General features: G+C 38.7%; 1 protein-coding gene across 2 annotated transcripts in view; it reads left to right on the top strand.

Annotated features, from left to right (window-relative positions):
• Positions 1–23,229, top strand: part of LOC100010378 (galactoside alpha-(1,2)-fucosyltransferase 2-like) — an 82,370-nt gene extending 59,141 nt beyond the window's left edge. For both annotated transcript variants that reach the window (XM_016432671.2, XM_056822411.1), the window contains one exon: positions 20,661–23,229. In XM_016432671.2, the coding sequence (XP_016288157.2) occupies positions 20,661–21,667 (1,007 nt within the window). In that variant the 3' untranslated portion in view covers positions 21,668–23,229. The remainder of the gene's footprint in view (positions 1–20,660) is intronic.
• Positions 23,230–27,629: the final 4,400 nt, after the last annotated feature.

Here is a 27,629-nt window from a genome sequence, read left to right as displayed (position 1 = left end):
TTTGTGAATGAGATGCTTCATATTTTCCTCAATTTTTTCATTCTTTTGGTTTTGTTTTATAGTGTCCTGCTGCCTTGTGAGGTCACTTAATTCTAGTTGTTGCATTCTGGTTCTTAAAGACTGGATTTCATCCCTGGCTTTTTGGTCATCCTTCTCCTTCTGGTCTGATTTCCTTTGGAGGTCATCTTTCATTATCTTTACTTCATTTCTCATCTCCTTTGCCTCATCTTTCATCTCCTTTGTCTCATTTTCAAGCTGGTTAATTTTGGTTTTCAAGACACTATTTTCTGTTTCCAGGTGACTTATCTTAGTTTTTAAATTCACTTCCCAGTTGTCTTCAGCCTCTCTTAGTTGTGTTTTGAATTGCATTTTTAGTTCTTCCAAAGCCTGTATCCAATTTGCTGGGATTTCTGTTTTATTGCTTGCCTCCTTCTCTGTTCCGTTTGTTCTTGGTTCATTGCCTGTACAGCACCTGTTGATTGTAATTTCTTTCTTCTTTTTCTGTTGTTTGCTCATATTTACCCCTTCTTTGCTCCCCGTATTTGTCTGTGCTCTTGCTCCTCTCATTCTTTTGGTTTTGAGGCTTTCTGTCAGTCTCCCATCTTGGAGCTTTGTCAGATCTCTCAGTGCAGTCTGTGGGGGAGGACTGTTGGAGTTTGAGCTTCCCTGTCCTCTGGAGGCTTTTGATTGAATTAAAGTCCAGCAGTCAGGGAGGGAGGGATGTTGGAGTTTAGGCTTCCCTGAGCTCTGAAGACTTTTGATAGGATTAAGTTCAGCTGCGTTGGGCTGGATGTGCTCTGAGGCTAAAACCTCCTGGAAGGCTGGAGCAATATGGAGCATCTCCATGTCCACTCTGGCCAGGCTGCCAGCTCTGTGCTCCCTCTCCAGTTCCTTCCCCACCACCTGTGTTCTACGCTCTGAGCCTGGCACAGCCCTGCCCGCAAGGTACACCTTCCAGACCAGTGCCTTTGCCTGCCCAGTGGTTCCCGCTGCCACTGGAGGCTTAGCATTCTAGATTGGGGGTCCTGCAACCTTCTTTCTTCCTTCCCCTTAAGCCCAAGTGTTCTTCTATTCGGGCTTTTGGGGGGTGTACCTTTTGAATTGAGTCCAGCAGTAGGGTTTCTTGGCTCTGTCTTGTTAGGTTTGATTTTCATTCCCCTAGGAGCATTTAGTTTGTGTTTGGTAAGGAAGGGTTTTCAAAGGTCTGAACTATTGCTGCTTCTAGGCCACCATCTTGACTCCGCCTGAAGCTAGAACTTTAAGCTAAGTCTATTTTTAGATGTAATACAAAAAGCTGTTAAGTAACTATAAAGGTTAAATTAATCACAAAAAGGTCAAGTAACTCACAAAAGGTGAACTTAACAAAGAAGTGTTAAATAGCTATAAAGATATAATCAAATCAAAGAAGGTGAGAACTAAAGTATGGGCAGCCCTGGAGAAAAAGCCTTTAATGTGATTGGTAGATGTGAAATTTTAGAGGAGGAGGCACAAAGATGAAAGGTCTATATATTTGAGAATTTTTGTCCCTCAAGGACACACACACTCTCTCTCTCTCTTTCCCTGATTGGCAGTGGAGAGTTAGCTGAGAGCTGCGTGCTGAGCTTTTCGGCATCTTAGCGTGGCTACAAGCTATTGTCCAGTTCTGTGGTGAGTTTCTAGCTGAATTTTCCTCCTTTAGTTTCCAACTTTTTTCCTCTCAGAAGTCTCTAATCTTCTTCAAAGACCTAGAGGTGGTGAGTTTAAAACTCCCCCTGGCATAGGCCAGGTAGGAGAAATCCTATATCCTCTTTCCTCCTTCTCCTTAAATTCCTTCCCTCTATATTAATTAAATTACCATAAATTTCTAGACAGACTTGGGAATGTTATTTGGTGACCATTTAAATCTAGATTTAAAGTCACAACCCAAAAATTATCTGACACAACACAAAAATAATATCATTAATTATAATAACGATGACAATGACTTAAATTTTTAAGCTAATTACAATAATTAAGAAGAATGTCAATTGGCCCATTTCTTCTTGCATTATTTTCCTTTTTGCATAATTTTCATTTCTCTTCTCCACTTTTACTCTACATCTCTTAATTGGTTTTTGAATTCTTTTTTGATCTCTTCCAGACTCTATGTCCAATTCATATTTTTCTTTTGGATTTTACATGTTTCCTTTGCTTCCTCTGTCTCCTCCTATGTCTGCACCTTGCTCTTTGACTCCATAAAAAATTTTAGAGTTACTGGAAACTCTAGTAATAGCAATTAGAGAAAAAAGAAATTATAGGGATTTAAAGTAGGCAAGAAGGAAACTAAACTGTTACTCTTTGCAGACAATATGATGGTACACTTAAAGAACCCCAGAAAATGAACTAAAAGACTAGTGTAAATAATTAACAACTTTAGCAAAGTTATGGTGTACAAGATAAACCCACATAAACCATCAGCATTTCTATATATTAAAAAAAAACTAGTTAGAAAGAGAAACCCCATTTGAAATCACTCTTGAAAATATAAGGTATTTAGGAATCTATCTGCCAAGCAAACACAAGAATTATATTAACACATAACTAAAACTAGATCTAAACAATTGGAAAAACATTAATGGCTCCTGGATAGGACAAGCTAATATAATAAAAATCACAATCCTACACCAATTAATCAACCTTTTCAAAGCCATATCTATCAAATTACCAAAAAAACTTTTTTTAATAGAATTTGAAAGAATTATAACAAAGTTCATCTGGAAGAACAAAAGAGAATATAAAGGGAAATAATGAAAAAAATGTGAAGGATGGGGTCCTAGCAGTACCACATCTTAAACTGTACTCTAAAGCAGTGGTCATCGAAACAATATGGTACTGGCTAAGAGACAGAAGGGTGGATCAATGGAATAGAGTAGGGGTAAATAACCTGAGCAAGACAGTGTATGATAAACACAAAAAGCTCAGATTTTGGGACAAAAAATCCAATATTGACAAAAACTACTGGGAAAATTGGAAAAGAGTATGGGGAAAATTAAATTTAGACCAACATCTCACACCCTATTCCAAGATGAATTCAAATTGGGAAAATTACTTAAATTTATAAAGGGAAATCATAAATAAATTAGGTGAACATAGAATAGTATATCTATCTATTAAGCAAGAGATAGAGAACATTAAAAAATGTAAAATGAATGACTTTGATTACATTAAATTAAAAAGGTTTTGTATAAACAAAACCAATGCAATCAAAATTAGAAGGAAAGCAACAAAGTGGGAGAGCATTTTCATTTTAAAAAACTCAGAGAAGGGATTAGTTTCCCAAATATATAAGGAACTAAGTCAAATTTACAAAAAAATCAAGATATTTCCCAATTGACAAATGGTCTAGACTCATGAATAGGCTGCTTTCACAAGATTAAATCAAAACTATCAATAAGCACATGGAAAAATGTTTTAAATCCCTCCTAATTAGAGAAATACAAATTAAAACAGCTCTGAGGTACCATGTTACAAGTATTAGACTAGCCAATATGGCAGCAAAGGAAAGTGATAAATGTTGGAGGGAGTGTGACAAAATTGGGGCACTAATACACTGCTGGTGGAGTTGTGAATTGGTCCAATAATTCGGAGCGCAATTTGGAACTATGTTCAAAGGGCTTTAAAAGACTGTGTACCATTTGACCCAGCCATACCACTGCTGGGTTTGTATCCTAAAGAGATAATAAGGAAAGAGACTTGTACAAAAATATTGATAGCCATGCTCTTTTGGTAGCAAAAAATTACAAAATGTGTCCATTGATTGGGGAATGGCTGAATAAATTGTGGTATATGATGGAGACGGAATATTATTGTGCTGAAAGGAATAATGAACTGCAGGAATCCATGTGAACTGGAAAGACCTCCAAGAATTGATGCAGAACAAAAGGAGCAGAGCCAGGAGAACATTGTACTGATACATTGTGGCACAATCTAATGGAATAGACTTTTCTACTAGCAGCAATGCAATGATCCAGGACAATCCAGAGGAACGTATGAGAAAGAACACTGTCCACATCCAGAGAAAGAAATGTGGGAACAGAAATGTAGAAGAAAAAATATATGATTGATCATGTAGTTCATTGGGGATACAATTGAAATTTTAATGTTAAAAGATCACTTTACTGCAAATATTAATAATATGGAAATATGTTTTAAACAATGATACATGTATAAACCAGTGGAACTGCTTGTCAACTCTGCAGGGCGGGGCGGAAAGAGCAGGGGGGAGGGGATCATGAACCATGTAACCATGGGAAAATATTCTAAATTTTAAATGGGGAAGAAAAAAAAAAGAAACTATTTAAAGCTTTAAATTTCACTAATACCTTCAGGATATCATGAATATATAAGAGAGAGAGAAGAGAAAAAGAGACAGAGTGGCAGAGAAAGAGAAAGGAGAGAGACAGACACAGAGAAGGGAGAGCGGCAGAGAGGAGGGAGGGAGGGAATAAGGTAGAGAGAAGGAAAGATACAAAGAAGGAGGGAGATCCCAGAAGGCAGGGACATCGAATGCCATATAGTTAAGGAAACTGAGGCATACAGAGGTTATGGTTTCACAAAGGTAGTGTCACAAAGGTAGAAAGTATCTCTCAAGTTCTAAAATAAGTCAAACTGATAGAGAATAAGGTGAAGTCAAGAGGGTCTTTAGCCAGGATACTAAACAAGGGTACTGAAGGGTATCTAAAGAGAAAACTTATAGAAGGTTTAGACACTTAGAGGGGAGGAAGGAGAGTTCAAGAATTACAAGTTATTGGACACAGGGCAATAACAGTTTCTTAGAAAAATTACAGGATTCAGTTTGTTACCTCTAGCCAACAGAGGCAGGCTACTGATGTTCCCAAAGTTAAGGTCACCTGTAGGGCAATTAAAATAAGTGCTTTGAAGTTATCTCTGTTCTGGAACAGGTGCAATTGGAAATTGCTGGTGTCTTCATATATTCCTAGGAGTTTTCCTTGGGGATATGGAAGTTATTAGAAACTGCTAGTCAGAACAGAGTACAGGTCCAGAGTTTTCCAGAGATTGACATGACATTCTCCTTTATTGGTCAGAGTGGACCCAGAGTTCACCCAATATGAACATTGGGCTTTAGGTCAATTCTAGGCACTGATGAACCATGATAGTATCAGTAACATTGATCTCACACAAGAAGGAATATGTCACATTACTTAAAATGCAGCAAGGTACATACAAGAGAATGAGGAGTCAATGAAAAAGAAGGAATGGATAATCACCAAGGAATAAACTCAACCTTGGCACAGAAAGAAACCTCTGAGTCAAGAATGCCATAAATTGTATCTCTCCATCAATGGATCATTGATTGCAAATTACATATCCCCAATTTCTATTTCATCAACACATTTCCCCTTATATCTGATATCCTTTAGCTATGTGGTCCCTGTAAACATCTCTTGGAGAAGCTCTTAAGTAGACTCCTCTTCAATAGATTTGCCTCTCTGGTTCTCCATTACTTGTAGAACCTTAGATGTTCTTGATAAAATCTCTTACTGTGGTGGGATTGTTTAAGGGGAAAGACAAGAGGGAAAACATCTAAATATTTTAAGTTTATTGATGGGAAAGGTGAGAGGAAATAGGTTAACAAGAGAGAAGGATAAGCAGTTAATCTTATCCCCAAACCTAAATTCCCTTAATAATATCCTAATGGCTAACTTATCTAGGCTAAATAAATTAAGTCCCTCCAAACAGAACCTCACAAAATAGAATCCAGTAAATGAACCAAGATCCCAGAGGAAATGTCCAAAGTAGGTCCAGCAGAGAAGTTCTTCTTTATTCTTCCTTCTAGCTGTCAGCAGCCAGTTCAAACAGATTTTCTCCTCTCAAGCTGGTATCTCACAAAAAGGGCCAGAAACTTTGTGGAAAGATAGAAATTTCAGTTACCTCCACACTTCAACACAAATCATGTTAAAAACACTATTTTGGCATTTGTGCACAATCTAAAATACCAATTACTTAAACTAAGATATCTACCGAAAATAACAAACAACCTACACTCAACTATCTTAATCTAACTAATACTAACCTAGTCTAGGGAATTTAACAAGGAAAAAGGAAAAGGAATTAAATAATGAACAAATACAAATGTCAAACAGAAGCAAAAGCAAAACAAGCAAATAACATCAAAACAAAAGATGAACATAACTTCCATGCAAACATCAAACTCAAAATACTCTCATCAGCTAGTACAGAACATTGTATTACTATTGCAGTACATTAACATCAAACTTAAGAGAAAAATTTTTTTAATTATAATAAACACAGCATTGCATAAGTTTTACACTAAAAATCAAACCAAATATTAAACTCACTTATGCAAATACATGTAACAATAGATATAAGTGAACTATATACATAATTTACACATATATTCACATATAGCACATACATACAATATATACGTGTATGCTATACATATGCACATATACACTTCATATTATACAAATGTTACATGTGTTACATATATGCATATGCATACACTATAATACAATTACTTTACAATCCCATCATACCCACTATTTATATATATTTACATATTTCTTTACCATTTTGTTTGATATGTGATGTCTTATATTATTTGTGTTGTATAATATATGATGTAGTGCAAGTCAGTATCTAATTTTCTTATCTACTTAGTCCTACCTAACTAATCCCTATCTTCAAAATTCTTCTAACTATATTTCTATACTTAAACTAAATCTAAGTATCTAACTACATTTTGTTAGTAACTAACTTATCTATACCTAATTATAACAATGTTAGTACCCTAACTATACATTGTTTCACTCATTTAAGTAGTGATTCAATGTAACCTAACCATGTTTATGTTTTGTGATGTTACTTTTGTTATATTATGTTGTTTTGCTAGTGTAATGTCAGTGTTACTGTTATGTTAGTGTTATGTTACTGTTGTATGCAATATATACTTAGTACTACTTTGGATCTTTCCTTCTCATCTTCTCTTTCTTGAAGAATTCTTCTTCTGCAATTCCATAGTAGTAAATATATTTGTGTTTGTGTGTGAATAAGTGCTATGTTATTTTGTGCTATAATACATTACCCCCAAGGTATTAATTCATTAGTCCATTTATCCTGTAATTCTCTTCATTGCAAATTTCCCAAAGTTTTTAAATTTATAAGTTTTTCAGTCTTTTAACAATGTCCATTAATTCCTGAATTCTCCTCTTCATCTGCATTGTCCTCTTCTATCCTCTTCCAATGGTCCTCTCCTTACTGATCTTTTTTACTACAGACCCAATTTGTCTGATGATTCTAACTTTAACAATTTCTTCTTCATTTTCTTCTTCTTTAATAATTTGTACATTTTCGTTATTAATACCATGTGCTAATTTTATATGTGAACAATGATACCATGAATCTCCACCCAAAACTTTCATTGAAGATGGAGAAACTAAAACAACAGTGTAAGGACCTAACCAACTTTCTTGTGTTGCTGATGTTTTAGCAAATTTTTTTTACATATGCCATATCTCCTGGTTTGCAATTATTAAGAGAATAATCCAAAAGACCAATTTGAATTAATAACCCCATATCCTATAATTCTTTTAGTCTTTGTTGTAAAGCACTTAAGTAAGAAGCAAGTTGACAATCTCCTCCTAAGAGAGATATGTAAACTGTCCTACAAGTTTTTGCCTATAGTGGAGCATGTCCAAAGAGCATTTCATAGGATGATATATGTAAATCTGCTCTTGGTCTCATACATAGGTAAAACAAAGCTATGGGAAGAACCTCTGGCCATTTGAGATGAGTTTCAGCACAGATCTTCCTCCCCATAGTCTTTAGTTCCCTATTTACATGCTCCACCTGACTTAAACTTTGTGGGTGATAAGGAACATGCTATTTTGGTGTTATTCCTAGATTCTCATATACTCATTTCAGGATGTCTTGAGTGAAATGCGATCCCTTATCAGAGTCTATGGTACTCCAAATCTAGGTATAATTTCCTTAATCAACACTTTCACCACAAAGTTAGCTGGATTTGTATTTGATGGAAAAACTTCAGGCCATTTGGTTAATCTATCAACAATTACCAAGCAAAACTTGCATCTTCCAGCTTTTGGCATGCTGATGTAATCAATTTGCAGACTCTCAAGTGGACAATATGCTAAAGGTCTACCACCTAAACATTTCTGTCTGAATGCCCCTTGATTGAATTTTTGGCAAACAGAACAGCTTGAGCAGATCTTATTTGCTGTAGTACTTATTCCAGGAGGTACCCATTGTCTCTTTATGGTGTCAGTTACAGCTTGAGTACCAAAATAAACTTTTGTGTGGATGACTTGACACAAATAGGTATACAGGTTTTTTGGTAATAGTGGTTTTCCAGTATCTGCTACCCATATACCATTTTCTTTTCTTGCTCCAAACCTCTCCTTCCGTTTTTGTATTTCTGAGTCTACATAAACTTTTTCTAGGTTATCAGATTCTATAACTGATAAGTTCATGACATACACTGGAGCATTTTTAGCAGCAAATCTCACAGTTACATTAGCCCTATGATTTCCTTTAGAGACTCAATCCTTACCATAAGTATGACTTCTACAATGGATTACTGCTAGCTGTTTAGGCTTCTGGATAGCATCCAACAACTCAGGTATTATTTCTGCATGAGCAATTGGTTTTCCTGATGCAGTAATAAAACCTCGTTGTTTCCAGATCTTTCCTGTAGCATGAATAACTGAAAAAGCATAATGAGAATCAGTATAAACATTTGCACTTTTACCATCAGTCAGAAGACATGCTTGTTTTAAAGCAACCAACTCTGTACCTTGAGCACTTAGGTTACTAGGTAATGATCCATACCACAGTGTCTCAAATTGTGACAACTGCAGCACCTGTACATCAAATTTCATTACACAAATATGAAGAAGCATCTGTGAATAAAACCAAGTCTGGATTTTCAATTGGAGTGTCTTTTAAATCCATCCTAGGCGTATCCACTAGATCTACTACTTCTACACATTCATGCAACGGTTCACCATTCTTTGGCAAATCAGGAGGAAGTGTAGCTGGATTTAATACACTACACCTCCTCAACTCGATGTTTTTACTACGTAGAAGTATAATTTCATACTTAGATATTCATTGGTCTGAATATGATTGATTATGAAATTTCCTCATCAGTACTTCTATTTGATATGAACAATACACAGTCAATAGACATCCCAAAACTAAATCTGATGACTTCTGGACTAACACAGATGTAGCTGCTACACCCCTTAGACAAGGAACTGTACCTTCAGCAATTGGATCCAGCTGACAACTATAGTATCCAAATGGACAATAACTTTGTCCTAAAGTCTGTGTCAGTACACCAGAAGTGATTCCTTTGGTCTCATTCACAAATAATTGAAAAGATTTGGTATAGTCTGGGATTCCAAGGGCTGGTACAGATAAACTTGCTTCCTTAAGCTTACTTAAGGCTTGAAGATGTTCAGGTTTGAGTTTCAGAGGTTCTGGTTCTGTATTCCTGGTTAGATCTGTTAAACATTTAGTAATTTCACTATACGCAGGTATCCATTGTCTACAAAAACTAGTTGTCCCAATAACAGCTCTGAGTTGCTTCTTGGTCTTAGGTGCATTCAGTTTCTGTATATCAGCTATTCTTTTCTGAGTGATATTTCTGGGGCCCTCTGACAACACAAAACCAAGATATTCAATGTGAGGCAAAACTTACAGAAGTTTTGCTCTAGAAATTTTATGTCTAGGTTTATATAATTCAATCTAAAGAATCTTGCTATTCCTTAAACACACTTTAGCAGATGGTGAAGCTAGGAGGATATCATGAACAAAATGTGTTCTTTTACTCTCCTTGAATGTTCTTGTTTTAAGGTCTTTGTTCAAAATCTGTGGGAATTGACTTGGGGAATTGCTGAAATCTTGTAGAAAGATGGAAAACTCAGTTACCTCCACACTTCCCCCAAAAGTCTGTTTTTTCAGTTGGGACCTTAGAATCTTGACACAGGCTCCCATGTGATTCTCTGTCACATGTCCCTGTCAATCAAATGCAGTTAATTTTGCAGAATCATTTTGCAATCTTCCTTTCCTTACTACAGATCTCAGTACAATTTAATACAACCTCTTAAAATTACTTCTCCAATAACTAGGACATAGGGTTGTTGTGATTTAAATTATTTCAAGAGACTCATTTTTAGTAAGAATAACAGTTTATTGATTATATTCATTTTTTGGTTACGCCAGAATCATAACTGATAAAGTGATATGTCTATGGTCCTCTCAAATGTCAACAGACCCCAATCCTGGTAAGGCAGTTTAATAAATCATTTTTCAGTATCTCATTATTTAGCTCCTCCCTTGAGCATCCCAAGACATCTCTAATTGTTGAGGTCACAAAAATGATGAAGAGGAATTATAGCACTGGGATGGAGAAGGATTATCAGGAGACCTGACATGACTGAGTAGAGGAAGAAAAAGTGGGAGAAGTTAGCATAGTCATTTAGAGTTGGCAGGAAATGAATATTTAGGTATTTTCTGTCTTAGAATACATACAAGTAATAATGCTAATGCAGAAGAGCAGCAAATGTTAGGTAATTGGAGTTAAGTGACTTTCCTTGGGTCACATAGCTAGGAAGTGTTTGAGAGAATGAGGAGAAGAAGGAGAAGGAGGAGGAGAAGGAGGAGATTAAGGACAAGAAGAACAATAAAAATAAGAATGAGAATAAGAAGAGAGAATGAGACCTACTTTGTTGTTGCTATTATTTTCTCATTTGCAGACTAAAAATGCAGTAGACACTCATGGACCAGACATCTCCTCTCACTCTTTGCTAATTAGCAATAGTGCTTACTTCACAAGGCTAGTTGGAGGATCAAAAGAGATAATAAAAGTAAAATACTTAGAAACCCACTCTTTCCAAGCCTTTGCTGGTTAATGTAAAGATTAAAATTTAGGGGAGAGGGGAGACTGAGGCAGGTAGAAATTAGTTTCTCTCTGCAAGGAGTATTATATTTTTTAGAGGTTTATTAAAGGTTAAAGATTAAGAATATACAAGTAAGAAACATGTGCCTAGGCCAGAGGCCTAGACAAAATAACCTCACATCATGGAAGAGACGCTCCTGCTGCAAAACGGCAGTCCAAAAGACCCTCAAAAGCCTTTTCATCCGTTTAAATCCCTTCTCGATCTCGGCCCAGGTGAGATTACAAGGCATTCTGGGGAAGTGGAGCAAAGGCTCATGGGGATTGTAGTCCTGTATTCGAGTCTATTTTTTTACATTCCCCCGTATGATCATTTTGGAAAAATTAATTTTTCCCCAAAAGGATCATAAAAACATAATAAACTTAAAAGATTGCAATAGTGTGAGGATAAGAGAAAAAAGAATAAAACCAATAATTGCTGAACACATTGACAAAAAGCCATTAGGGGGCAGTCCCCTTTGGCATAAAAGTATACATACAAATAAATGTTCAATCAACCACACCCAAAGTTCAATTTTTTGCAACTTGTGGTCTGGAGGCTTCTTCATGGTGGCTTCTCCAACAGTTCAGTTCTGGATTCAGAGAGGTAGCATCTTCTTTACCTAAAATTCTTCTCAAAAGGAATTTAAACTTTGCAATTTAAATAATGATTTTTTTTTTTACATTCCCCCCGTTAAGAGGGTGATTGAAAGATTCAGAATCAGTTAGGGATGCATGGCTGAGGTATGAGGTATATGAATCAATTGGCAAGAGATATTAAAAAGACATCAGAAAATACAAGGCTTTCTCAAAAAAAAATGAGATCCATTTCCTCTTTGTATCTGGCCATGATCACTGTGAGTAGAAGGCAAATGAATTGAACAAGGTTAACAATTTTTCATTTTAAAAAATACAGTAGTACAAATATGTAGATATCAAAATCCCCAAAATTCTCAATAGCCCAATTAATTACAATAGCAAACAAATACACTTTCATATTTCACATAAGTTGCTGTATGACATTTAAAACCTATGAATTGATGGACATTTGTCACAATCTTTACAAACATAGCAATCCTTCAACTTTGGTATTTAAACATATTTTTTAAAACAAAGTAAAAACTCATCTAGGGTTTAGAACATAATCAAGAAATCTATATATCATTCTGGTGCAAGTAAAGTAGTGAGCTGAAGAGTATAAATAAAGGGGTGCTCCTTTTGGAGGCTTTTTAAGGGTACAAATGCCCTGAAATTAACTGCCCAACTTCCATTCACATGTGGGAAGGTTGGGGTTTATAAAATGTATTTCACTTCAGCTAATGGGCCTTACCTCGTGGTAGGGGCAGGCAAAAATAACCAGATTGTTAAAAAAAATTCCAAAAATCATATTTAAAAAACCCTTAAAATCAAATCATTTGAGGTATTTAGCACATTAAAATTCCAAAGGTTGTTAATACAATTATAACCAGTTCTGAAGTCCATCTATCCTCAGCAAAGTAGAAAAAAGCTGTTTTTTCATATATGGGCTTATTCACAACAATATTTGTTCAACAGTTATAGGGGGAAAACAACAGAATTTCAAAACTCAGTACATTCAAAATAAATTCAATCAACCTTCAGTTCAAGCAGAATAATATTGAATCCAGTAATATATGAACTTAAAATCACAAAGTTAAACCTTAAACAAAACAATGCAATAGAATACAGAGATTTTTTTATAAACCATTAGAGTCTGAAATGCCTTAGAATATAGCCTTTAGTCTCTTCAAAGTTCCTTGGGTTTTTTTTTTGTTTGTTTGTTTGTAATTATCCATTTAAATGTCTATTGTCCAAAGGTAGAGTAGTAAAGGCTAGGCCATGGGGTTCAAGGGATCCGTCTAGGGCCCCATAGCTGGGAAGCATCGGAGGCCAGATTTTAACTAGAGACCTCCCGTCTCTGGGCCTGGCTTCCAGTTCGCTGGGCCACCCATTTTCAAATTCAAAGTTGAATCCTTGGGCTGAGTCTGCTCCCAGACAGGCAGGTAAAATCAATGAAATTGCCAGAAGAGTCAAAAATCCTTTTAAACAGCCCATTGCTTTTTAGGTTCTGTTTGAAAAGTCTGTTTCTGATCTCTAGTCTTTTCTCTCTTTCCCCTCTCTGATACCCCTGCGGCCAATACCCCCAGCCACGTGGAGGCTTAGCCTAAGGGAAAATTGCCCATTCTCCTTTCCCTCTCGTCTCTCCCCTCCGCCCACGTGGCCAATACTGTTACCAGCTGGTCGCAATGAGTCCTGAGCGATCTGCTCCAAGGATCTGGGTGATGAGCCGGCTGGGGTCACGCTCTTGGGTCTGGGGCGCAGAAATAGGCAGGCAGCGGGCCGGTGAGAGGCCAGGAGCTGGAGCGGCTGCGGGGGTGGGCAAGGCCGGGACCAGGTACCAGGTGAGGACAATCAGGGCTGCAGGCTGAGGCAGGAAGCGGCGGGGCCGAGCCAGGTGGGGTGGGCAGCAGGTCCGGAGCCTGTAGCAGCTTTGCGAGGGTAGAAAACCTTGGCCAGAGAGATATGGCTCAAAAAAAAATTTTCTAGGCACTAGCTATTAAAAGTTGAATTAAAGATCAGAAAAGAATTCAGAAGACTGAAAGTTCTTTTTTCCATTAGGTCGCCAACTGTTAATAAATGCTTATTGACTGACTGATTAATTATCACCTTCCCACCTTGAGTGTGGGTGTTACCCCACCCCACCTCCACAGACTCTGTTCTAAGCTGTCTTCTCTTTCTTCACTCTCTCCCTTGGTGATTTCATCCATTCTCATCAGTTCAATTATCACACCTCTGCAAATGACTCACTCCCTTACCTTCTCCCCCTCTCACTCACACACAGCCCTAATTTTTCTCCTAAATTTCAGTTCTGCATTTCAAACTACATACTGGACATTTATCACCATCACCACAAATTCAACACATCCAAAACCAAGCTCATCATCTTTTAACTAAACCTTACCTCCCTCTAAACTTCCACATTTTTTTTATTGCACCCAAGTCTGAAAACTTGCCATATTACAGCAATGAGGGAGATGGACGAATGAGAAATGATCCTGGCTTCCGTGTCCTAGGCATCATCTGTTCATCCTTTTTTCTCCACTAACAAAGCCCTACCCTAGTTCAAGCCCTCATTACCCACATAACCAAGCTGGGTCACTATACCGATATACTAAGATAATGGCGTTTTTTCCTATCAAACTTAAACCAACTGATCTCTAAGATACCAGAGAAATTTGGAAGCAGCCATGCTCATAAATATTATCACATATAAATACCCTACATATTACTTTCTGGAGGCACACTAATGGTGGGAAATAGCAAGTAAAACTAAGTTCTCAAGGAAAGATGAAATAGCTTCCTGGAGCCTGAGGCACACAAAGGCATGCACTTCAGAATCACCAACCAAAGGTTTTGAGCTTTTCCCGGACAGAGCCAAGTTCATGTTCTGCATACAAGGACTCAGAGAGACCCCTGGAGAACTGATCACCAGATAGATATTTACTCACTCCATCTATTCCCTTCTTCCTCTAGATGTTTGAGATAAAACTAATAAAAGTCTTGATTCTAATACCATGTTCCATCTACACAAGACCCATAAGGGTGGAAATCATTTTCAACTGTTATTTCTCAATGTCTCAGCCCCTATATGTGGGCTTCTCTCAGGTATATTTTAGGCATTCTTTTCTTTCACTTTGCAAGTTTGAATCTCAAATCTACTTTTCCAGCCCTCACCTCTCTCTCAAATGCCATTCAGTATTGCATTTCACCTCCACCATTTAGGATGCCAGCACATTCTAAGATTCAGTAGAACTGACACTGAAGTCTTTCCTGATTTTTCCAGTTGTGTTCCCCATCCCCACACACCCAAGCTTCTTTCTATTTACTTTGGATGCATTCACTTACCTACATCTATGTTGCATCCCCTCAAAAGAATGTAGCTCTAAAGGACAGGAGCAGTTTCATTTTTGACTATGAGAATATTCTCATTGTATTTAGTAGGCACTCAATAAATGTTTATTGATTTGAATAGCTTAATGTCTCCATGCTATGTCCAGTAAATTTCCACTACCTCCTTTTGTAAACAGTGTAAATTAGGAGAAAAATTCGTTCTCTCATTCCCATTGCTTTCTCTCCTCCCCATCTTCTCCAATCCTATTCTTACTCTAACCCACTTTGAACTGTGCCCTCTGGAACCACATTCTATAATAAACTTCCTTTTGTCTTATACCCACCAACCATGTACCTGATGTGTAGTCAGTCCTTAACTGCTAATGAATTGATCTCTGCCCCTCATAGGCCTCTCATCTTACCCACTCACTGACAGCTAGTTCCTCCCAAAAAGACCTCTCAACTCAAAATCTATAATCCTAAAGACTTCCAGCTGTCCACCAGACTTGTCTAGCAGTCTCTTTGACTCTCCATTGTCCCATTCAGATTCTCCTTATACTAACATCATTTAGCAAACTCTCCTTTGAGGTTTACTCTAAAAGTCCACTTCATGCCATACAGATCTTAGAGGCAGTTATTTACCAACCCTTGAGTCACTCTACCACCTTTCTAAAGGAGCACAGTACCTACTCTCACTCTGCTTCTCCACTTCAATCCCTGTCTCACACTTAGGCTTCAGTGTACCAACCAATGTTCCTCAAATACCTTGGTCCCCCATATCATCAATTGCAACTCTCTTGACCTGGGCCTTCATTTCATTTCAGTTCCACATAAGGACAGTTATACCTTTCTTTGAACTTGCTATTACCCACAGTACTTATCCCTCTATGATCTAGAACTCAGAAATTCTTCTCTTGAAAGACTGGAGATTGTTACCTCCAATCCTTCCTTTGCTTGCTGAATCTCATTCTTCTCAAATCTATTCTCCATCCTGCTTGTGAATCCTCTTTCCCCACCCAAATCCCCCACCTAGCTCATCTCTGCTCTCCTACAAGAAAGGCTTTCCTTTCGTTCCTTCTGCACTCCTGCTCCTACGATTATAATCATTTCTGCTCTAAGCTATCCTCCATTCTTGATCCCCTTGCTCCCTTTTCCTACTGCTGTTTAGATATTTCCAAAACCCAACCCGGCTCCTACTCTCCTACTGCCAGAAGTCAAGCACCTGTGGACATGTTTCCAATTCAAGCATTTGCTAACTAATCTCAGCTAGTTCCTGAGAGCTCCACAGAAATCCTTTTATTCTTCTCTGATTGACTTTCTATGATATTCACAAGAGATACTATTCCAAATACAGTCACTTTTCCTTAATTCAATCCAATCTCCATTTATTACGGCCATAATATAGGCCAGGCACCTATTAAATGCTGAGCCCTAGGGGTATTAAGAAAAAAAATCCAACCCTGTCTTCACTCTGCCAACATTCTATATTCTCAATCCACATATAGCTTGCCCATCCTGGTTAATGAAGAAGCTCATTTCCTACTAAACAAGAAAACAAAGGCCATACACAATTAATTTCCTCTTCTCCCCTTACTGATACCACAAAACTACTCTACATGATCTCACTTCCTCAGTTCCATCTCAAATGAATCCGCTGTTCTCCGAAGCAAAGCTAACTCTTCTGCTTGATCCCTTCTCCTGGCATTTCCTCAGAGAACTTGTTCCTTCAGTCATCCACACCCCTTTCTTTAGTTTTCCCACTTTCCTTTCCTACTGTCAACAAACAGGCTCAGGTTCTATCAATCCTTAAAAAAATATTGGCTTGACTTCTATACTCCTTTCAAACTATTTTTTGAAATATGGTCTACCCACCCTCACCTTTCCAGTCTTCTTATAAACCTTACAACTATTCTTCCTGCTCCTCCTCACCTCAAATTACTCTTTCAGTGACACTGGCCTCCTTGTTGTTCCTTGAACAAAATACTCCATCTCCCAACTCTGGGCAATTTCACTGGCTATTGTAAGATTTAAAATGGTTGAGTTATAAATTGTGATAGATATAAGACAGGGTGAGTAAATTTGACCGCTGAAAATATGTTTCACTACAGTGTCTTGGTTTTTAAATCAAATATAAGGCGGTCACCAGGGAATATATTCCCAATTATGAATATGCCCAAGTCAACTGGGTTTTATAGAGAATTTAATTAATAATACAATGAGTAATCAAAGAAAGAGAGAAAGAGTAAGAAAGGAATACGTATGAAGGGCCTTAAGCCAACATGGCCTAGACCTGAGTCTTAAGAGAGAGAGAGAGAAAGATCATTCAGTCAGTCTTTTATCACTCACCACAAGGTTTGTCTTAAGCAAGGATGTCTGGGGAACAGAGTCTCCCTAGAGGGAATTCCAGCCAGAGTCAGCCTCCCAAGGGACTTTTTCTCAAGAGATCTTCAAAGGGCCTCCTCCAAAAGGATCTATCTCCAAGGATCCTATCTCCAAGCCTCCCTTGCTCAAGAGATACCTTTTCTTATATAGAGGTTTTTTTCCTATGTCATTTCCCCTAAGTTCTTCCATCTACCAATCACCATAGATATTTCCTAAAGGACAGCCCATCTGAATTCCTGCTAAGTCAACTAATCTCTTCAGTAAGTTTGAACCAGAGAAAATGCTGCTATGTGGACTAATCCCCTCAGTAAGTCTGAACCAGAGAAAACACGGCTGAGTCAACTAATCTCATTAAGAGAAAACTTGCCCGACCCTTTTAGGTACCTAGCATTCCATTGTATCAATTCTAAAAAACAGGCATGGCTCAAAGAACTCCCTGACTCATCATTAGCATGGATCCAAGTACTTTCATTGTTTAGCAAGGAGTTTTCTCCCCTAAAGCAGTCTTATGTACGGGTGGAGTAGAGGTCCTCCCATAGCAAGGAGTTTTCTCCCTTAAAGCAGTCTTAAGTACAGGTGGAGTAGAGGTCCTCCCATTTCTGATCCTGGCGAGTTCTCACATCAAAATGGGGAATGTTTCCAGTAGGGAATTTGTTCCAATGGAGGATTCCTCAATGTGGAAATTTTTAACATTCACAAGTCTGAGAAATTTCAAGATTTACACTATCCCCTAATACCAGGAATCCTCTCACTCCTCATTTCTACTTCCTTTAAGCTGCAGTTAAAATACCAACTTCTGCAATATCTTTCCCAGTCCTCCTTATTCTTGGAGCTTTCCCTCTAAGATCCCCCAATGTACAACTTGTTTGTACATAGTTTTGGGGTTGTTGTTTTTTTAAACCCGTACCTTCAATCTTAGAATCAATAGTATATATTGGTTCCAAGGCAGAAAAGTAGTAGGGGCCAAGCAATGGGGTCAAGTGATTTTCCCAGGGTCACACAGCTAGGAAGTGTCTGAGACCAGTGGTTCAATAGGCAAGCAAAGAAACAGGAGGAGATGGGTTCTAATATATGAATGGGGAGATTGGCTTTAAGTAAGGAGAAAACTTATTCTCTTGGAGCCTAAGAAAAGAGCATGGTTGAAAAATAACAGATATGAAAAAGAAGGAAGTGAGGGAGTTAATCTCTAAAGGTCATTTTAGAGAAAAGAGGAAATTAGAATTGGGAGATGTGAAGACATGTTTGGAACAGTTATTGGGGATGGGAATGTGAAGTGAATGGGTTAGGGTTTGTGTCACTATTTTATTGGTATAGGGAACTCCTGGTTGAGGACATTCCTGCTAATTCAGATTTAGATCTTTGCTTGTAATTTAACTTTTTTTGAGAGTTGCCTTCAAGCAGTCATGCCAAAGGCAAAAAGAAATTTAGAAAAACATAATTTAACATTTGTAATAGAGAGATACTATTACACATTATACTATTAGTTGGTATTTTTATTTATTTTGTTAAACATTTCCCAATAACATTTTAATCTGGTTACTGACCCTCTGGGTTTCAATACCTCTGATCTCACAGCACTGAGAATATAAGTGGCATGCCTAGATCATACAGCTAAGATTTTGCCTGGGGCAGAACTTGAACTAGGGTCTTCCTGACCTGAATATTAGGTCTCTACTCTGCCATAAGAAGGTTCAACGGCTGAGATGGTGATGCAGCAAAGCACTGTGGAGTTCTTAGGGAGTGTTGGAGCACAAAAGACAACACAGCCATCCAATGCAGCTGAGGAAGTCTCCAGGTGTAACGACTTTTCATGCCACTGGACCCAGGCTTCCAATGCCAAGAGAGTGGGACTGTCTCTGTGCATCGACTTTTCCACTTAAATCTCCTTCATGCACAAGTGTTTTTGTGCACACTCATCTATCATAGATGAAAACACACAAAGACAATCGTCATCCTTGGTTACCGAGAGACTACTACTATTTAGAAACCCTTAAAATGTCATGTAAATGTCAGTAACAGTTATTACTATTTAGTCCTCAGGAACCCAGGTATATTTTCCTTTGGAGACCTAAGGTATCTAGTCTCAACTCTCAGACTTTATGTATCTAGCCCCCTGGGCACACTAGAGTTCACTCCCATCCTACCCCCTGGTGAAAAGGAATTCTTTATTCTCTGTGTCTATGCTGAGTTAATCAACCAAGAAACTTAAAAACACCCCTTCTTAACACTAAGTAAGGGAGTTCACAGTCACTTACTTGGAGAGTTCTACCCTTTTTTTTAAACTCACTCAGAAACTTGTGAATCCTCTGATAAGAGTTTACACCTTCAGAGATGAGATGATCCCAAACTTGTGAATCCTATAATTAGAGTTGACACCTTCAGAGGTCTTTGATAAGAGTTCACACCTTCAAAGGATGAGAGTTGTGAGTCCCACAGACACTGCCCCCTGGGCAGTGCTAGACAATTTGGAGACTGTGATTGGCCCCTGTGAAGAGGGGCAGGGACAAGAAGTGACCCTAAAAGCAAGCCCCAAACTCCCTCAGAGCAGATTGTCTTTGAGAAGATAGTCTGAAGAGATTGTCTTCTGGAAATAGTCTTCTGCCTGGGGAGAGTCTTCAAAGGAGCTTTGCTGGAGACTGTGGCTTGGATCATGGGGCTTGGAGCTTGACTTCAACTTAGACTCTGACTCCTAGACTACTTCCTTGGGTAAGTGAAAGGCTGACTCCTTTCCTAGTTTCCTAAGAGCCTAGCTTCCATCTTGGAGGAGGCCCTCTGGTTACTCACCACCAGCCTTTCTGGTTGAGAGCTAATTAATCTCTGTCTGGATTAAGCAGGCCTGGAGTAGGTTGATAGGATAGATAACCTTTCTAACCTCTTCACAATTCTCTACTTTATTGTTTCCACTCCATTTTGTAAATATTTGTAAATAAAAATTTCTGACTTGAGATATAATAAATACTGGCCACCACATATCTTCATAAAATTATTGTCCAATCATTAATTTTCACATTTACACCCTCAAGGATAACAATAATAATAATAATAATAGCAATAACAAAAGCTAACTTACAATGTGCCAGGCACTCTGATATATGCTTTACCATTATTATCTCATTTTATCCTCCAAATACCTAGGGAATGTTTGTCCTATTATGATTCCCATTTTTTTAATGAAGAATCTGATGCAAACAGAGAGTAAGCCATTTACCAAGTGTCACACAGCTAGTCGATATTCCAGGCTGTTCTTGAATCAGATCTTCCTTACTCTAGGCCTGGTGCTTTATCCAAGAAATATAATTTCATGACAGCCTGAGGTGACCCAAAAACCTATCTTTATCACTCAAAGTGAGATCCTTCCAACTCCAAAATGACTGTACTAACTTTTTTACTTTTTTCTTCCTCCCTTCAGACATGTCAGGCCCTCTGACATCCTTCCCTGCCTCAGTCTACTGCTTTCTCCTCCTCATTTTTGTGATCTCAACAGTCTTCCACTTTGAACTTCGACTCTCGAAGTTGTCCATAGTATGTGAAGAGCCACCACTCCTTGAGACTCCAGCCCCTACAAACTTCCACCATGATGGCTTCTGGACAGTGCTTTCTCAAGGCCGCCTAGGAAACCAGATAGGTCAGTATGCTGGCCTCTATGCACTAGCAAAACTCAATAGGTATCAGGCCTATATCTCACCTCAGATGCATAATTTCCTCGCTCCCTTGTTCCGCATCACCCTTCCTGTTCTCCCAGACAGTGTGGCTAAGAACATACCTTGGCAAAACTACCACGTACATGACTGGATGTCAGAAGAATATCGTCATATTCATGGTGCCTATGTCCGTCTTATGGGTTACCCCAATTCCTGGACTTTCCACCGCCATATCATAAATGAGATCCGCCGTGAATTCACCTTGCATGACCATGTCCGAAAGGAAGCTCAGGCCTACCTCCACAGTATACAGAAAAGCTCAGCCACCTTTGTGGGAGTTCATGTCCGCCGAGGTGACTATGTCCATATCATGCCCCAGTGGAAGGGTGTCCTAGCACACAAAGGCTACTTGGATCAAGCAATGAATTGGTTCAGAGCCCATTACAATAATACCATCTTTGTGGTCACCAGCAATGGGATGTCATGGTGCCGGGAGAACATTGACAACACCAAGGGAGATGTGATATTTGCAGGGGATGGAGTGGAGAGCTCTCCAGGGAAGGATTTTGCTCTGTTGATCCAGTGCAACCACACCATCATGACCATTGGCACCTTTGGCCTCTGGGCTGCCTACCTCACAGGTGGTATGACAGTCTATTTGGCCAACTACACTCTTCCAGACTCACCCTACCTCGGAGATTTCAAACCTGAGGCTACCTTCCTTCATGAATGGGTAGGATTCCCAGCTGATCTGTCACCCCTGCTGAAGCACTGAATCCCGCTTTTTTCAGGCTCTAATGCCAAATTCAGACTATGGTCCAAATTAGTATACTATAAAGGTGGGTCTTGGGAAAAAGCAGGGAATATCTCTTCTCTCCTGGCTATCTAATCATATCATAGGAGAGAAGCCTCAATTTAATGGGCAACCTTATCCCACCCTCCATACAAAGTTAAGAAGTGGATTCACACAATGCACTTGGTTATATAGAATCATACCGTGGCAGTTCTGGAAGAAGTCTTTGGGATTATTTAGGGTGGGCTAGGTGATTATTCTAAACTAATATGTCTTTAAACCCCACTAGGGGTTGATATACATTAGTGGGATATATAAATTTAGATCCTAGGTGGATTGCGGCTATTGTGAAAGGGCTGAAGTTGACCTGGTTCAATGTGTCTTTGGATGTTTTAAGAAATGCTGTTAATGAAATCCTCTGGTGTTTAGGGGATGAATCAGGGACATTGTGACCAACCTCAAGGTTTTTGAAAGACAGAATTCTCTAAGCCCAAAGCTAGCTAATGCTCGACATTTCTTCAAGAGAGGACTCCCTACCGATGGATTTGGGTTTAGTTTGGGTTAGAGGGAAGTAAGAATGAGTGGGCTTCACTTACCTGTCAGGTGATACTAACATTTGGAGGTCCTGAAGGGTTGAGGAGAATGAGAAGTGGTCAGAAGGATGACACATGTCAGATGGGTCACTGAAGGTAGTAGCAATCAGAGGTGAAATTTATTGATCACAGCAATTATTTTATATAGAAAGTGATGTAAGCTAAAGGATTAGGTTTACCTGAACAATGGTCAGTAATGATTTGTAGTCTTAGTACAATGACTTAATTTACCTCACCGAAGCGAAGACAGAGTTTTCTATAGGTTGATAATTTGATATGTAACCATCTAATCCAACTTCTCAGAGAATGCATACATCAGAGGTTTTTTGGAAGAACATTCAGTTTCTGTGGGGAGGGGTGGAAAGGAGGGACTGGGGGGCCTCATGTGATACTTAGGCTACATGTTTGACTGTATCTAACTTATGGCTGGGATTTTACTGGGGCCTACTCTCACTACTGCGGTCTACACTTAACTGTAAGAGTCTTTTGTTTCCTTAGGGAGTGGGACAAACAGTAAAGCCAAAATTATTTAGAAACCCTCTCCCCCATCTATAGCACTCAAAAAAGGTTAGGAGATCTCAAACCAAATGTATAAAGATGAAAACAAATGTTTTCAATCTTTTCTGACTTTGTGAAGTGGAAGATTATTTCCATTTATGGGATCACATTTTATGAAAGCCATTGACAAAATGGAGAGTGTTCAAAGGGAGTCTGAAACTCAACATAAAGTTATACTGGTGACAAAGATCAAAACACAAACTCAGAAGGAGACAACAAAGTCAATGTTGCTGCATCCTTTATAATTACAATTTGAACCCTAGAACTATAATTCTCAGAACCCCTATTTCCTTCTCATGTTACATACGTAATGAGGATATAAATTTTGTGTAACCCCGCCTCTTACTCTCTTCTTGTGATTGTGGCAGCTGTGGACATGGGCTTTTTGAGAACCAGGAGAACTTATTCATATGTGTTTACTTTTGTTAGATAGTTAGATAGGTATTTATACTTCTATTTCATTTTTATTCCTTCTATTTCAAGTGATTCTTAATAAATTTTATAAAATTAATATTTGGAGTGTTGGATATTAGTTTAAATCTTAAATTTTTGGTGACCAGAGGTGGGTTTTAGAACCCGTAATTCTCTCTAAGTGAATAGATTTTTTAAAATATCACGTTTCTCCTGCCATAGCTTTTTTCAACTTTCCTCTCCAGGGAGTACTGGCATCTCTGCCTATCTATCTCACTCCCCATTGCTTTTGCTTCTGCTTTCTGCTGCTGCTCCTGCCTCCCTCACTAACTGCCTGGGGTGGGGTGGGGTCCTTGCCCAGCCTGCTGCCTCCACTCCTCCTACTGCTGTTGCTATTTCTGTGGCTATTAAGTATTATCCCCTCTTTCCCTTGCATTTCTAATACCTGAATGCTTGCTGCAGCCTTAGAATTTCAGTTTCTTCTAGGCAACAATCAGCCTACTAAAGGTTTTTACCTGAGGAGACACTTCCACCCTCTTAACTCCCATGCCTACCCAAGTCTCAAGCATGTGGTAGCTTAGGGCTAAAATGGCTTTTTAGCCTACTAACAGCCTAACAATTCAGCGTGGACACTGATCAAGGAGGAATTCCTGGGATCCTTCCACACTGCCTACCCCCACTTACTCTCACCTCATTAACCTTCCAGTTTGATTTAAACTAACCAAGGGAGGTTTCTAGATCCTGGCTGTGAGGGTGGGGAGAAGGCTTTTGCTTTTTCTTTTAGCTGATGCCTTTCAGTTACCCTCCATTTTTAAAACTAGCTAATTAGGGGCATGTCTAAGAATGGAATTTAAAATCATTCTTACAATGAGGGAATGGCTTTCCCTAACTTTGAAAAAGTCTGGGCACCCAGAAATTTTACTGAATTCTAACTGTTCGACCCTTTAGAATGGTTTTATTTAGCACTGTTCCTGAGAAGGCTCTTATTTATAGTGTATTTCCTCCTCAAGAAAAATCAACACAAGATTACTTTGATTAAACTACAGACTCAAATAGATAGTGTTAAGAAATGCTTAAATAGTTTTAAAATTCATAAGGAAGATTCCCCTCCATTCAAACCTGCCCAGCCCATGCCTTAAGCTGATTTCCTCCTATCTCATCTTTTTCAGCTTTTGGAAGCCCATGACCTTACCTCCTCCCCACTTGTTTCTCCCTCCCTTGCTGGACTTCTCCATCCCACCCAGCCCCCACCCTTTTCTTTCACCCCTGCTGCCTCTGCCAGATCTCCCTTCACCCTGCCTCTTCCTCTTCTTCCCCTGTTCCAGCCCCTTACTCCTCTACCCAACACACCTTTCTCCCCTGCCCCTTCCCTGCGATCCCACACCCTGATGCCTCCGTATCCCCAGACCAACCCCTCCCTCTTAGCTCACCTATTTCTCCCCCTTCCCTCACCTGCTCCATAGCAACCCAAACATCCAGCCAAGAGGCAGAAATTACAAACCATTCAGTTAAATTCCTATTCCCATTAAAAGAAGTACCCACGTTCAATAAAATGGAGAGGCAGTGCCCTTAAGACACTATAACCCTTTACCCTCCCTAGATATTGAAAGAATCAAGAAAAACACCCCTTCCTTTGATGATAAGCCTGTTGTAATCATCCAAAAGCTGGAAAATGTTTGTCAGATATATGATCCTGCATGGCAGAACATGGAAAATTTATTCCAAGCTGTCTATTGTTTTAAAACCCTTACCTTCCATCTTGGAATGAATACTGGGTATTGGTTCCAAGGCATAAGAGTGGTAACAGCTAGGGGTTAAGTGACTTGCCCAGGGTCACAAAGCTAGGAAGTATCTGAGGTAATATTTGAACCCAGGAACTCTTGTCTATGGTCCTGGATCTCAATCCATTGAGCCACCCAATTTCCCCCTACTCCAAGATTTCTTGACAAAAAGAGAGAAAAAATAAATCATCTCTCTTGTTAATGAGGCCCAACAAAGGAGAGTAGCTCATTGGCCCTGTGAAAATCCTAAATGGAATATCAATACAGATAAAGGTTATTTAAAGTTATGTCAGGCTAGAGAGGCATTACTTACAACAATGAGAACTTGATCTGATCAGCTTGGCATATGGGCTAAATTTGATAATATTAGGCAAAAACAAGAGAAAAATCCCTCCCAGTTTATAGATAGACTTATTGAGTTTGGAGGTAGATACATAGACTTGGATTGGTCCTGAGAGAGGGATGTTAGATGAATACATAGGCAATTCATTAAAAACTGTTGTAAAGTGGTTAGAGACTTTTTAAAAGACTAGCTGCCTGAATTGGGACTCTATGGATTTTGAGGAATTGAGAGGGTTAGCAGTTTATGTTTTTAAGGGCCATGAACAGAAAGAGGAGAACAATGACTTAGTGGAGGACTTAAGAAAAGAAATACTTGACTACAGGGGTTGAGGGGACATGTCTGAGGAGAGACTCTAAATGAACACTCGAATGCAAATACCAACAACATGGAAATGGGTTTGAATCAAGGACACATGTGATACCCAGTGGAATCGCACGTCAGCTATGGGAGAGTGGGGGTGGGGGGGAAAGAAAATTATCTTTGTTTCCAATGAATCATGTTTGGAGATGACCAAATAAAATAATGTTTAAAAAAAGAAAAGAAAAGAAAGAAAAATTTTAAAGGGAAAATAAAAAAAAGAAAAGAAAATCATGGAGAGGTCATAGTCCCTTTGCAGGAATCCACAAATCAGTCATTAATGTGTTACTTTTGTGGAAAATGGGGTCATGTAATGATGATATATAAGAAGTGGAATCAGGCAAATAGAAATAATAACAAGTTTAGAAATAACAATTATAGACATAATACTCCAAATGAGGCAAATGATAATACCCAACAAAATACCCAACAACAATATATCCAAAGTGGAGCTCATCCACACTATACTCAGGGTGAAAATGCCCCTCAGAGTGGTCCAGAGGAATACCTGAGGATCTTTATGAAAGTGTATGGGGAGAGGGGGCATAAGGGCCCTAGAATCAAAGAGTGAAACTTTTGATTTTCCAGACCCTGATGTTTTCATGCCAATTATCCCTATGCACATCCCCCATAGTTATGAACCCCATGTAACCCTGAAAGTTGAAGACATGTATTATGATTGCCTCTTAGACACTGAAGCATCCAAACCAATATTAATGAGTAAACTTCATTCTGAATGTGATTCTGTTGGGTCACTAAATGTAGCAGGGGTATCAGGGACACCATTAAAGTTCCCAAAGTTTTCCCCTCAAATGGTGTCTGTGGGACCACTATCAGTAGACTATTCTTTCCTCCTAATGCCTAACTGCCCTATAAATTTTCTAGGGAGAGATCTTTTATGCAATCTTAAGAGTCACAATACCTTGCTCTCCAGATGGCTCTATGTCACTAGAATTGCCTGAGGAATCCTTAACTTTATTCCCTGTACTTCTTTCAGACAACCAGGAGATAAAGGAGCCTCCCACCTTTGAAATCCCAGATGATATATACCTGAGTCTCTCTCGGCCAAATCATCTTCTGATGTTGGCCTACTTAAATCAGTTGTTCCTATTCAAATTAGGACAAAACCTGGTGCATCGCCTTTCATTTCTGAGTATCCTCTATCAAAAGAGGCAATTGAGGGAATTACCCCATTGATATATTTGTTAATTGAGCAAGGAATAATAATCCCATGCAAATCTGAATATAATACACCCATCCTACCTGTAAAAAAAGCCAAAATTAGGCCCCAATGGGAAAACTGTCTATTGATTTGTCCAGGATTTAAGGGCTGTAAATAGTCATGACATTAAGAGATATAAGAAACCCAGCCACAATTATGTCCTCTATTCTAAGCACAGCAAAATATTTTACTGTGGTAGATCTTTGCTCAACTTTCTTTTCAATCCCTATTCATGAGAAGTCCAGGCATAGATTTGCCACCACCTGGAAAGATTCCCAGAGGACATGGTCCTGATTACGAGAAGAGTTTGTGGACAGTTCTACCTTTCTTCACAGATTTTAAGCCAGGATTCAAAAAGTGTTAAGTTTAAGTACCACTGTTTGATAAAGTTTATGGATGATTTGTTCTTGGCCTCACCAAATGCCATAGTGTGCCAAGAATATAGCAAATTTCTCCTTTTAGAGCTATATAAAGGAGAGCTCTATACAAGATCTCTAAGGCAAAGGTTCAGTGATGTCTCCCCAAAGTGGAATATTTAGGGGTCATTTTAAGTGCTGGTGCACACTACATTTCCCCTAAGTGCATTGAAGGTATTCAAAAATTGAGCACTGTAAACCTCAAAATTTCTCAGACTTATGAATGTTAGGGGTTTCCCCCATTGGGGAATCTTCTACTTAAA

The sequence above is a fragment of the Monodelphis domestica genome, chromosome 3, assembly GCF_027887165.1.
Source record: "Monodelphis domestica isolate mMonDom1 chromosome 3, mMonDom1.pri, whole genome shotgun sequence".
Lineage (NCBI taxonomy): Eukaryota > Metazoa > Chordata > Mammalia > Didelphimorphia > Didelphidae > Monodelphis > Monodelphis domestica.
This window is presented reverse-complemented; position numbering and strand designations above follow the sequence as displayed.